Source organism: Merops nubicus, unplaced genomic scaffold (assembly GCF_000691845.1).
Source record: "Merops nubicus isolate BGI_N331 unplaced genomic scaffold, ASM69184v1 scaffold21014, whole genome shotgun sequence".
Taxonomy (NCBI): domain Eukaryota; kingdom Metazoa; phylum Chordata; class Aves; order Coraciiformes; family Meropidae; genus Merops; species Merops nubicus.
Window position 1 is genome coordinate 4381 of NW_008602538.1, and position 13026 is coordinate 17406.

The window sequence follows — 13026 nt, forward strand, 5'->3', positions numbered from 1 at the left end:
AAGAAGTTTGGGGTCCACCTGGGTAATGATGCTACACACATATAAAGTCACTGTCTCCAGTGCTTCCTATGAAGATCTTGATATTTACCACCCACTGGCATTTACCTGAAGTACGGTGTTTGCAGTGTGACCTGACACTTTGAATAGCAAAAGTCAATTTAACAATCTGGAGGAGTAAATGTTAGAATGTGAGTTTTCATTTACACATAAGTCCTGATTGCTTCCCAGAAAAGTGTAAAAGGGACATGGTGTGGACATTGTAAGATTTCTGTGATACTTATTTCACTGTGTTAGATTCACTTGTTCTTTTTCAAGGTACAGTGAGCATTTTTTTGGAAGCAATTTCTCTTCCACTTCATAACAACTGACCAGCAAACCAAAATCTTTGTGTCTAAAAGCTACTTAAATTTTTTTATTTCTACTTTGCTTGGAACAGGTGCCTATTCCCTGTCTATTCGAGACTGGGATGATATGAAAGGAGATCATGTCAAACATTATAAGATTCGTAAACTTGACAATGGTGGATATTATATCACAACTCGGGCACAATTTGAAACTCTTCAGCAGCTGGTTCAGCATTATTCAGGTAATTTTTCAGATAATAAAGGGCACTCTGAAGTATTTTAAAACAAAGGTGTTTGCTGCTGAGCTGATATATGTGTAAGATGCCCTAAAGAGTCATTTGAGCTATGTCTCCTGCTTGTTGTAATGCATCTTCCATTATCCCTTTGCTGTTACATTTATAAATGGCTTTGAGGGCCATTCACTGTGTACAGCAGCAGAGCTTTTAACAGTAAAGCTAGCAAAGTAGAGCTAGCACTCTGCTGAGGGCAAGGTTTTGCCTAAGCAAACAGAATTACTGCATTTGAGTTGCACATGTCAAAGCATGAGTTCCCTGTGCATAAGCAAGTGCTAATACATACCATTTTGCAGCACACTGTTGCTAATAAAGCAATCAGGGAATTGCATTGTCAAATTCAGCCACCTAAACCATTGACCAAAAAGGTTTGCATACCTGACTCAAATTTTCCCACTGGATTTGTGTTCAATGCGCAAAGCGTTAACATTTGAATTATAATCAGTCTAATTTTAAAAATTAAATATGTCAAGGTGGGTGTTTCTTTAGGCACACTGTTTGTGTCTACCCATCAAGCTCTTTTTTTTTTTTTGTTCAAATTCCTGTGATTACAATGTGGCATGCACTGTTCAACCCAAAAGTGCATCCTGTTGTTATTAACAATTGGTGTAAAACAGATAATATTTTAAAGCTTCACCAAACCTCTGCACAGGACAGTTCATACATTGAAGACTACCATACTTCTCAACATGGTCATTTTTTAAGCAGAAATTTGTATTTTGAATTGTTTTCCTTTTTAATTTTTCCTTACTCTAGCTTTTCGGAATATTAACAGATGACCCCAAACGCTCACTGCTCAAAAACTTTTCATAGTTTTTACTTGGTAAATCAACTTCTCTGTGGGGTGTTTTTTTTCTGTATTCTTTGTATTCTGTCTGCTGTATTCTTATGCTATTCATACTAGACATTTGGCTGTCTTCTCCACCCAATTTCTGATGGTTGTATGCTGCCTGGGAGAATTTCTAGTTGTTTCTGGTGACTCTGCATTAAAACAAGCTAAATTATAAAAACTCACATCTGAAGAAGATAATTTTCAGCCCCTTTATAACAGCTGGTATATGACAGCTTCCAGTTTTCTGTGGTCTAATTATTTGGGTGTTGTATTTTCCATGCACAGATGCAGGAAAAAACAGATCTGGAAACACCTATTTCTGTGCAACACAGAGACAGAATTGGTAGGGTAGCTCAGGAGGGCATGGTACAGATTCACACTCCAGAAGTTTCCCCTGTGGTCTCGCAGACTCAGGTGAACACAGGAGCCCTCATTCCATGCCAGGCTCAACTGACTGGAAATATAAAGGCTGTTTCTAACCACCTGCTCTGCACTCTGGACTGTGAGATTAGTGCAACATTTTGTGAGTGCCTAGATTTACTTCTAGGGAGAGCTCAGAGATCCCCAAATGACTCCATAAAGATCTGCATGGTTCCTGCACCTGTTTGAAGACACAAGTTGCTGTGCAAGCTTTATATTGTAGTCTGCTTTGTGCAGCATAGTATATACACAGCAGTATGTGTGTGTATATATGTATTTATATAGAGATCATTGGTTTTACTCCTGCTAAAAGACCATGTGACTTTTGTCACATGTCAGTCTTCTGTGAAGCTTTGCAAGAGAGAAGTACAACGAATCTGCCCCAAATGAGGGAGAACTGGCTGCATACGCTAATAAAGGTTTGCTCTAGGAAGAATGGCAGCAATAGTCTTTTACAGGACACTTACAAAAACACCTTGTCACATAGAACATAGAGGTGTCCCCTCTTTCTTGGGACACCTAGAAGAAAATCGGAAAAAAAGTCCACCAAATTTTCGTTGCTGTGATTTTCAGAAAAAGTGAATCTTCTCTGTGTTCCTTCTACTCAGTACAGTTTGTGACTTACAGCTGGTTTTTAAAAAGTTATATTGTACTATAGTATGCCAGTCACTCATGAAGCTGCCTTAATGCACCAAGCATTGTGGGAGAAGGGAAATCCTGAATCCACAAGAGAAACCACTGGTGGTCACCTTCCATTTCAGGCTGTGGGACCAGAGACTTAAAATATTTCCTGTTCTGTCCCAGACGAATATGTTTCAGTGTTCAATTTCTAATCTTTCAGGATGCTTTGTGGTATGCAACTAACAACTGTTGTGAGTAGCATTGTTTTTATGCTTACTGTTTTTGTTTCATGTCACACTATTTTTTCTTTCCTCTCCTTTGCTGTTGGCTTCACTTCTGGCTCCATCAGAGAGAGCTGCAGGTCTTTGCTGCCGCTTAGTAGTCCCCTGTCATAAAGGAATGCCAAGGCTTACTGATCTGTCTGTCAAAACCAAAGATGTCTGGGAAATTCCACGAGAATCCCTACAGTTGATCAAGAGACTGGGAAATGGGCAGTTTGGGGAAGTATGGATGGGTATGGAGCAAAATAATTATTCTAAAATAGCTCTCTGTGTGGGGATTACAGGATGGAAGGTGAAAATGTAGGACACTGATTCAGAAGAAAATGAAGCTGAAACAAAGAAAAAAACAAGTGAAGCTCAAGCTGCTAGGAAAAATGTCATTGGAATCCTGTCTCTGACTTCGAAATTCTTTAATCTTCAACTTTCACTGTAACTGATGCCAAAAGAAAACTGATGTTCCATGTTTCCTTGGAAAGATTTGATTTTGACAAATTACTGCTGTCTCAATAATAAATCATAGTAATCTATTAATTATACCAAGAAGCCTTTTTCTGCAAGCTAACAAAAAAGCCCTTACCTTCAGTATCCAAAAATCGGTGTTTGCAAATGAACTTTAATGCAACACCGAGAGACAAATCACCTTCCATCTTTCTCAATGCATGCGTAATTTTGGATTATAAGTGTGTTTTTTTTATTAATTTCCTCTCCTATAGAGAAAGCTGATGGTTTGTGTTTTAACTTAACTGTGATTGCTACGAATAATACTCCACAAACTGTTGGATTGGCTAAAGATGCATGGGAAGTTGCACGTGATTCATTATTTCTGGAACAGAAGCTTGGTCAGGGGTGTTTCGCTGAAGTGTGGCGTGGTAAGGCAGAGAACATATTTTGCTTTGGATGGATCTTTTAAGGCCCTCTTGGCAGAAATAAATATTTCAAGTAGAGATCTTAAAGCTAAAAGATGAAAATAGTATGAAATGTTAGTCTATATTGCCTAAAACAGTCAGACCTAAATACAGTAATCCACAGGGAAACCTTTCACTTGCACACACTGGTATGGCAGGTTAGGGCATTAAACTTCTTTAATTGCATTTAGTTTCTTTTGGTAACTACACAATTGCTACGTATTTAAATAAAAATTATGCTGAAGTTATAAGGCAGGCTGTCTAAGCACAAATTAATCTGGTAAGTAGACATTTTTCTTTCTACCTGTGTTTTAGCACTGATGGGATCAGACCCTGAAAATGTTTCCATCCACTTTCCCAGTTTAAAAAAAATGGCAAGTATCAGCAACCTAATATTGTTAAGCTAGCTTTCCCATGCATCCACTTCTTCAGATACATTTTGAAATTTGTATCTGCAGCAGAACCCTGTAACTCTATATAGAGATCAGGGACAATAGAGGCAAGACTTGCCCAGCCCAGCTGAACCCTTCACTTTGAAGTCCAGAAATACTGACATTTTCCAAATCCACTGGCATTGTTTTCTGCACATTTGCCAGCTTTACTTACTGCCCTCCCTCTATGGGCCTCATTCTTGTAATGACTATAAAACAATAGCAATTCAAAATATACATAAATCTTAGTATGGCCATAGCATTGAAACACAATATAGTGGTGATTTAATGAGAGGTGGGCTCAATTTTTGTGCCAAATTGCATTGTTTGTAGCCTCTTTCAAATGACCAATTCAAAAAAAAAAGAATTGCTATATGTTATTTCTTCAGAAAAATTTGGTGGAGCAGTTTGGCCATTCTCTTTGTTGCAGAGACACAGAAGTATGTACAACCAGTATAGCCAGCAGGCTGTCCTGGCTTCTTGCAGATGTTTTCCATTGCAAAACTACAAAAAGGAGCATGGCAGCAAGCCTGTGAAAAATTTGTAGAATTTATAGACTAGAAATATAGGAATTTCTAGAATTTCAGAGAATTACAGTTGATCTGTTGCAAGGAAAGCTACCTGTGTTTTCTGTTAACATCCCTAGATAACTGCAGTTTCACCTTCTTATTTTGTATCTTGAATGCATGCAGGGTCTCAGGTTGATATTAATACTTAGTGGTCAGCTTAGTGTGCCATAGATCTTAAACTGAGGCAATAAGCTAAAGGAGAAAAAAAAATCAGCTGTGAGAAATAATTTGCCAAGTGCCTATACCAGGTATCTGTCAGTAATGCAAAAGTTCTTACTACAATAATGGCACTGTGTTTCCTAAAGTATCATAAAAATATGTTAACAGCTCTGAAGCATTACCAAAATGGACTAGATTGACACAAAAAAAATTAATAAAAAATACATTAAGTAGCAACTAACTGCATATGGGAGGAATTCAGGGTGAAGTCTATGCTAATTTTCTATTAGAGTCAAACATACCAAACCACAAGAAGAAAATTTTAACAATTTAAACTGAAATCTGGCTGAGAGGATAAGTTAATCTTTTTGTTTGATTTTCTTTTTTTAACTGGAGAAATTAATAAAAGTATTTAAAAATACAACAGCTGAAAGCACTTCATGGTAACAGAACAAGTCCTGGGATTTTTATTAAGGCAATTCAAATAGCTAATACACAGTTAATCCTGTTAACACACCAGGTTAAATCCTAGTCTATTAATGCCAGTGACAGAAACCCTAGTGCTTGTGGAACTAGGGTTTCATTCCTGGTCCATGGAATTTGTGGAACCTCTGCAAAGTGTCTGTGCCTGACAGCACTCTGCAGTCCAGAGCCTCAGTGGCTCCAGATAAAATATGCTCCCTTTCACCCGTCAGGAAAGATTTTTGCCACCCTGCTTGAAATTAGGAGGTAAAACTGCATCCTTCCCAGTTTACATGGGAGTGCCACTAAAGTAGAGTTCTACTTCAGCTCTAATTCAAGGGACTGGGTGAAACTAAGACCTCAAGGATCCTTCTCAGGCACACCAGGGTAGCAGTGGTAGTAACTCAAGACGTTACTCCACCACCAGTAGAGGTAACAGCACCTGGCGTTGAGCTGGCAGAAGAAAATCAAGGCATAGTGAAAACCAAATTTGCACATTTTTGGCTAATATGTGCTTCAAGTCCCCCTCAGACAGCATCTGTGTGCCTGCAGCGATTGCCCTGCAAATGAGGGACAACATAGGCAGTGGCTCCCCTCACTGCTCCTCCCCTGTCCTTGGCTAGGTGAGGTGACAGCTGGGACCTGACCACTTGCACCAAAACCAATCCAGCTCATTTTATGCTCTGTCAGGTTGGAGGAGCTCATGATGAGGTTATTTTGGCTTAACCAGTTCCCATGCAGCAAGCCAGACCCTGTTAACTGTTAGCGTGCGTTTAACAAAGACAAACCCTTATATTTTACATATTACCTTTTTTGGTGACGCCTTAGTTTATAGAAGCTAGATCTGAGTCTGAATCTTCATGTACTTTGCAGTCTTTCTGCTATCCTCATGCTTCAGTGCAGAGGAGTAATTTTTTTCCCCAATGTGATTAATTCCTGAAGTCATTTAGTATTGTTCTGCCTTGTCACACAGCAGCTCCCTCTCAACAGGTCCCAGGTCCCATTCAAAGCCATTTCAGCCCTGGCTCTGGAGCAGGGTTCTGGCAAGTCTGGGCAAGAGACAGCCTGGAGGCACTGGAGAAGTGGTGTTTCTGCCCATTTCAATTTTCCTTCCTTTCCCTTCCCCAGTCCATTGTCCCGCTAAAAAACAGTTAGCATAGGTAGTGTTTGGTTTGGGCTTTTTTTCTTTCAAGTCCTCATCCTCCCCTTTGCAAATAGCTGAGTAAAGCCCAAACTCCTGTGTGGAGGCCCTGAGTCAGATTTCCCCATATCTCTCCAGGTCCTTGTGTAGGCTTTCAGGTGTTACAGAAGGCTTGGGAAATGGTGGCTGAAAAATGATGCAATTTGCCCATTTCAGTGCTGACCGCAAGTAAAGAACAAAGTGGAGTGGACGGGAGCTACCTCACTTTCAGTCAGCAGCTGCTGGGCTTCTGGGGGTGAGGGGAAGGAGAAAGATGCTTTTTGGTTTGGAAATGCACCCATGTTTCTAAAATGAAATTGATTCAGTTTTTTTTTCTTTGGAATGTTAACATGTCTTGCAAATGGAAAGTTCTGGGTTTAACCAGTTTTGTTATCCAAATCTGTGACTGGATCTGTGTTGTTGTCTGTAGCAATTACTTGTTAGCAAGGGAATACGTGAAGCTGGGTTTCAACAGTCCTGCATTTCTTTGTCAGAGGAGGTTTCTGTGGACATCAGTGGAAGCACTGTCTGAGTAGGACGATGGTGATTGTACCCCAGTGCCAATGGGAGTATTGTTTTTCAGTATAATAGAAAAAGACTAAAATATGAGGGAGGCATGGGAGGAGCATAATGATAAGGCAACATGGGAAACCATACTTTAAAAAAATTATTAAGTGTCCTTGCTAGTTTATTACTTTGTTACATTAGGTATCCAGCAGAAAAAGAAACAGAAGCTGTTTAATCTAACTAAGTATCTGTGCTTGTAGGTACATGGAATGGAAATACTAAAGTGGCTATCAAGACCCTGAAGCCTGGCACTATGTCTCCAGAATCCTTCTTAGAGGAAGCCCAAATCATGAAGAAGCTAAAACATGACAAACTGGTCCAACTTTATGCTGTAGTATCTGAAGAACCTATCTATATTGTCACAGAGTACATGAGCAAAGGTGAAGCCAGTGCTGCTGCCCTTGATAACAGTATTTTGTCTTTTTGAGATGCTCCTTTGAGGATACAGAGCGAGGTGCAGTGTGATGCTTGAACAGTGTGTGTAAAAGAAGAGAAGGAAAAGGAACCTAAATTCACCTCTGGCTTGAAAAGAATTATGAATTCAACTCTGAACTGGGCCCAAAACCTGAAACCCAATAGATGTGCAAAGAAAATACACTCTAAGTGGAGGAGGGAGAAGTTGTGCAGCCTAAGTGCTTCCAACTACACCAGCATCTCAACTTCTCTGACGAGGGGAGGTTTGCATTTTCTGGGTTTGAATGGAATTACATGCTGCCTCCCAAGATGCTAGTTCTTCTCGGTGCCAGAGAGTTCATATGGTGTCTTCTTTCAGTGTTTACTTCAGCCTAAGACTTTTTTTTTTCTTTTAGCAATCTTGAGTTCTGTCACATGCACCTCACTCTCAGATCCCAGCTTAATTTTTAATGCACACACCATTTATCACTTTAATGTGATTTGCACATATGATTCATTCCCTCCTCTTTCCTCTTCCCTTTCCCCTTCTCCCTTCTCTTTTTCTTTAATCGACTTAACTGGTAAAGATATAGTAAAATGAGAAAAGAAAAACTTTTTGCTCCATAAGATCTCCAGCAGGGGTGCTGAGAGCAGAGCAAAAAATCTGCTTGTTTTGGAAAAGCAAATGAACCAAATAGGAAACATAAGTTCTCACAGGGAAGTTTCATTGTACATTGGAGGATACACTCTGAAATTTTAAGTGCGTTTTTTCAGTCTATTTGGAAATGCTTTTTATTTTCCTGGCAGGTGCCTGCCCACATCCCTCCTCAGAGGCATCCAAGCCCTGACTAACTCACACTTTAATCATATGTCTTACTGACAAGCATGGGCTTTTTCCCCTTTAAAAAGAAAGACTTCTCAAAATCCTTCTGAAGTACGTGGTTTATTTTGGCTTACTTTACTAGCTTTTACTGTAACATTCTACATCTTTGGATCTGAGCTTGAGGCTGACAATTTGTCAAGGGAGAAACGCCTAATCATCTGTCTTTTCCCCTTATTTATTAAACCAATTCACTGACCTTATTTAAAGGAGACTGCCACACTTCTCTGTTTAAATACAAGATTGGGAAGGGAGCTGTAGCACCCTAGGCTTTTTTTTAAAAGCTACAGGAAACCTCCTTGCTTTCTCTTGCACAGGGGGAGCTGTGTTCTTATTGCTTTTGCTAAAATTACTTTCTTTTGAGCTCTTCTTTGTCTTATCTAGTGTTGCAGAACAGTCTTTTTAAATTAATGGTACATGGTATGTTTAGCTATGGTTTACCTGGAGAAGCAGCACTGCTAGTTTCTAAGGGATTCGTTTTTGTTAATGTTAGCCCCATTGGGCTTACCAGGCTCCAGGCTGACCTTTCTTTTGGAGCAGGTTGAGCTGGGATCTGACTTTTTCCATAGCTTGTGTGGCTTGGAACTGAGCTAACGCTTTGCAGCTAGCTGAGGCCTTTAGAGAGCAGCAGGTATGTAGTTTCAAAGAGCACTGGAAAAGTTAAGAAAGATCAGTTTCTCAGTATTGGTCAGGAAAACTAACAATGTTGTTTCTTTTCCCTGCAACGCTCTTTAGCTGTATGTCTCTTAGACATACTCTTCTGCAAGCCAGCTAAAGAAGAGTGAAACAAGTATAATAGCAGAGTTCTAAGATACAGTGGGTATTTTTGAAATGGCCCACTTGAACTCAAAACATTGCTGTCTTTCATACTGCACATATTGCTGCACCTCCATCCTGATGAATAGCCATTGTTTCCCTAACATCTCTCTACTGTGTTAACTTTGCATTTTCAGGTAGTTTGCTAGATTTCTTAAAAGATGGAGAAGGAAGAGCCTTGAAGTTGCCGAATTTGGTGGACATGGCAGCCCAGGTCTGTTGTCGGTGTGCTGAGTGCTTCGGTGTGTGCGTTTTGTAGCCCGTGTTATGTCTGAGTTCGTTTTAAAAAGCGGGGTGTGTGTCCCCTGGTCCTGGCAGGTGGCTGCAGGGATGGCCTACATCGAGCGCATGAATTACATACACCGGGACCTGCGGTCTGCCAACATCCTGGTGGGGAACGGCCTCATATGCAAGATCGCCGACTTCGGACTGGCCAGGCTGATCGAAGACAACGAGTACACGGCCAGACAAGGTAAACGCAGCGGCAGGCACGGCACGGCACTGGGCGTCTGACAGGGGAAGAGGGGAACGTGGCTTTTGAAAGCTCTCTCTCATGTACTTTCGGGTTGCTTTCAGCTAACTCCTAGCCCAGAACTTCCCTGCTAAATGCGTGTCCTAAAGAGAATGTCTTATTTAGCTGTCCTCACTTTAAAACTGGCCAAAATTAAACAAAGGCAATGAGTCAGAGCACAGGTGGATGAAGTGACAGTAAAGACAAGATCCTCATGCTGCCTTAACAAAGAGGATACTTTACTGTACCAACCTTGAAAGTCTGGATGGGATAATCCAGAAAACCCAGTGTAAGCTATTTCTTCCGTGCTGTGCCTCCTTGTAATCACTAACCGCTATCAATATTACTGCACTGTTCTTATTTTCTTTATTTCAGATGAGTCAAATAATTGTGTCTCTGTGCAATGGGGCTGTCTCTGAGCACTATGTTTTCTTTGGGAACTTAGAAAGCTACTTTAATAGGAAAGCCCCTTCCCAGTGCCACAGAGAGTGCTGGGTACAGCCGACTGCTGATACACTGTAAAAATGTATCAAAGAATATTGCAGCTTTTTATAAAATGCATGTGTGTGTTCAGACTGAGCCATGACACAGGCTCTTTGTAGTTAGTCATTCTTTACAAGTCATGCTTGGTTGTCAGATGTTGGTCCAAGTTTGCAGAGCTACAGTTTTGTTCTCTTCTGTTGGCAGCACATTGGTGGTGCTTGCTCAATATGTGTCGGTAAATACCACTCTGTCCGTTTCAGTGCCAAAGCCAAGGGGCAGCCCATTAAACTCTGCTGTGACGTCAGAACGCACAGGTCGGTCAAGTACTTCAGGACCTGCATCTACCTGTTCCTGTTGTGAACTTTTTCTCTTGACCAAAAGTCCCTGTTTCAGCATGGACTTTGCTTTTAAGTCTCAGGAAAGAGCTGACCTCTTTCTGTGACTTTCAAGTGTTGACAGAAGGAGCCAGAGAGTTTCCAGCAGGCTTTGTCTTGGCCTGGGAGCAGCAGCTCTCATGCCATTCACACCCCTCTGAACTGCTGTCAGCAGTACCTAGTCGCAGGGATGTGGACCACAGGCTCTGTCCACCCTAAAAGTTGCCTGTTTCACATTCAGATGGTGAGAAGGCCTGATCACTGTGTGGAATGGACACCCCAGAGAACCTGTGGTAGGTACTAATGCAGAGAGTTAACTACTGTTGATTTCAGCCTGAGGGTGGGAATTGCTCCTTACTGGAGAAAATAGCGTTGTGTCCTTCTCTCCAGAGCAGCAAGAGTGTCTGCAGGCTCTGGTAGACAGAAAGCTGTCTGCTTGCCCTTCCTCTCTGTAAGATGAGAAGAGTTTTCCTTGAACAAGGCAGCCAGATCCAGTCTGCAAAATGGCTTTGAAACAGTGTCCTATATTATCTCTGTTTCTATCTGGTTTACTGCCATGTCTTTTGTTCCCTTTGGAAACCACCCAACACACAGTTTGACATGACTAATTATTTGTTTTAATAGACAAGTATGTGACCTACTTCTGGCCAGATCTCTTCAGGCTCCTGATCCCTAGGAAATCCTCTGATGACCTCTTTGCTTCCTGGTTTAAATATCTGAGAATAGTTTTGCCCTCTTCATATGTTAGAAAGCTGTGAAAAGCTGCCTGACTGATGTTGAGAAGCTTAGATTTTTTTTAAGACAATAAAAATTACTGGATTTTGGGTGGGAAAACTTTGATCTGAGGAAAAGATAATAGCAGTAGTGGCAGGGAGAAGAAGCGTAGTTGTGGGTATCTGCTGCCCTCCTTCCAGGGTAGAAATGACTTGTACTGTGGAGTGGCTGGGAAGGCAGAGGTAGTTTGGCTTTTAGCCTGCGTTGCTGATGATCCGGAGATCTGAATCATGTTTGCCTGGCTTCATCTCATGGTACAAGTATGAAGAAATCACCCATCCTTCCCATATTTCAGGGCAATGAACAATACCTCCTTCCCCTGACCTCGGAGTCAGGCTTAAGTCCTTCAGAGCTACAGAATTCCATAAAAGAGAGACCCAAAGAGCTGTAATCACAGACGTCTTGTAGAAAGGTTTTCCTACTTTCACTAATGTTTTTTTGACTCTCTTAACTGGCAGCTTGTTCTAGGGATGGGTGCATTTTTGACCTAGCAGCACACTCTCAATTTACATTTCATTGCAATTAACCTGGCTTCCAAGCCAGCTGGGCAGCCAGGTTGAGCCTAGGACCTTTAATTTATTGAGGAAGAAACATGTTTTGTAATGTGCCACTGGAATTTTTCTTCAAGAAGGATTCAGTCCTGGTTTGTTTAGTTAAACTTCGGCTTTAAGAGCTTGGTGGAGACCACAGTATCAGAAGGAAATGGTTGCCTCTGCTTGTTTCCCATGACCTATTACTTAAGCCTCCAAGGGGATGCATCTGGGGACTGCACTGTTTATCTAGCTGACTACTGCTTCAGTGGGAATTTTGACAGGGGAGAAGAGCCTGGCCAGCAGAGGGGAGGGGGACAGGGAGGGCTCCAGACTGGCAGCTCCTGTGGGAGAAAGGAAATGTTTTGCCTTACGAAATTTGAAGATTAAAACCTCTGGTCACTCTCTGCTCAGCAGTTGTCCTTCTCTTGACTGAAGTGTGTTAGTACAGAGCTCATTGTCAGCGCAGGGAAGAGGTGGTTTTCTCCAGCCTTTCTTGATTTGCTACTCCCTTCCCCCACTGTCACTTTTGTCTCCGATTAAGTATTTTGAAAGGAAACAGATGGGGATGCTTTGAGCCCCAGTGGACTAGAGTGCAGGATTCCTGAACCTGTATGGGTATTACTCAGCCTGGTGGTAACGTTTTACTGACCGGTTTATTTTCTTTTTGGTTTGAACAAAGGAGGCCTGACTGCTCCTGATTTATGAGAGGTAAATAAAAAGCAGTTCGTTGTCTGCACTGCCATTTCTCAGCAATCGTCAGGAAGGAAAGAGATGGTCATGCCACTAATGATTTAAAATGTGTGACTAGCAGCTATACGCTGCCATTAAATAATACAAAAAATAGTTCTTGGCTTGTAATGAGCATTTGGCTCCTCTTGCTTTTAGAGGAAGTGAGTAATCAAAGAGGAAAAACACGCCTGTTAAAGTGACGCCCATTTTAAAGGCTACACGGGTGGACTGTATTGCAGCCTGCACCACTGGGGCTCACTTTTTTGGCTGTGGCTGTTGCAACATCATCCCCCCTGCCACAGCGTCAGGAATTCAGTCTTGTTTCCTTCCACCGGTGATGATGCTTGTGTCAGTGTGGTAAGGCAAGACTTAGAACTCCTGATATCCTACAGGACAGAGGGAAACTTCCCATCACCTCCAAGAGAGGATTTCCCATGCAGTGCTGCTACCCTTACACTGAGCTGGTTCG

At 41.5% G+C, this 13026-nt stretch overlaps 1 protein-coding gene across 1 annotated transcript in view; it reads left to right on the top strand.

Moving 5' to 3' along the window:
- Positions 1-436: 436 nt before the first annotated feature.
- Positions 437-13026, top strand: part of LOC103771119 (tyrosine-protein kinase Fyn) — a gene marked incomplete at its 5' end in the record, with an annotated part of 25975 nt that continues 13385 nt past the window's right edge. The window contains 5 exons of the mRNA XM_008938407.1: positions 437-586; positions 3505-3660; positions 7265-7444; positions 9291-9367; positions 9472-9625. Of these exons, the coding sequence (XP_008936655.1) occupies positions 437-586; positions 3505-3660; positions 7265-7444; positions 9291-9367; positions 9472-9625 (717 nt within the window). The remainder of the gene's footprint in view (positions 587-3504; positions 3661-7264; positions 7445-9290; positions 9368-9471; positions 9626-13026) is intronic.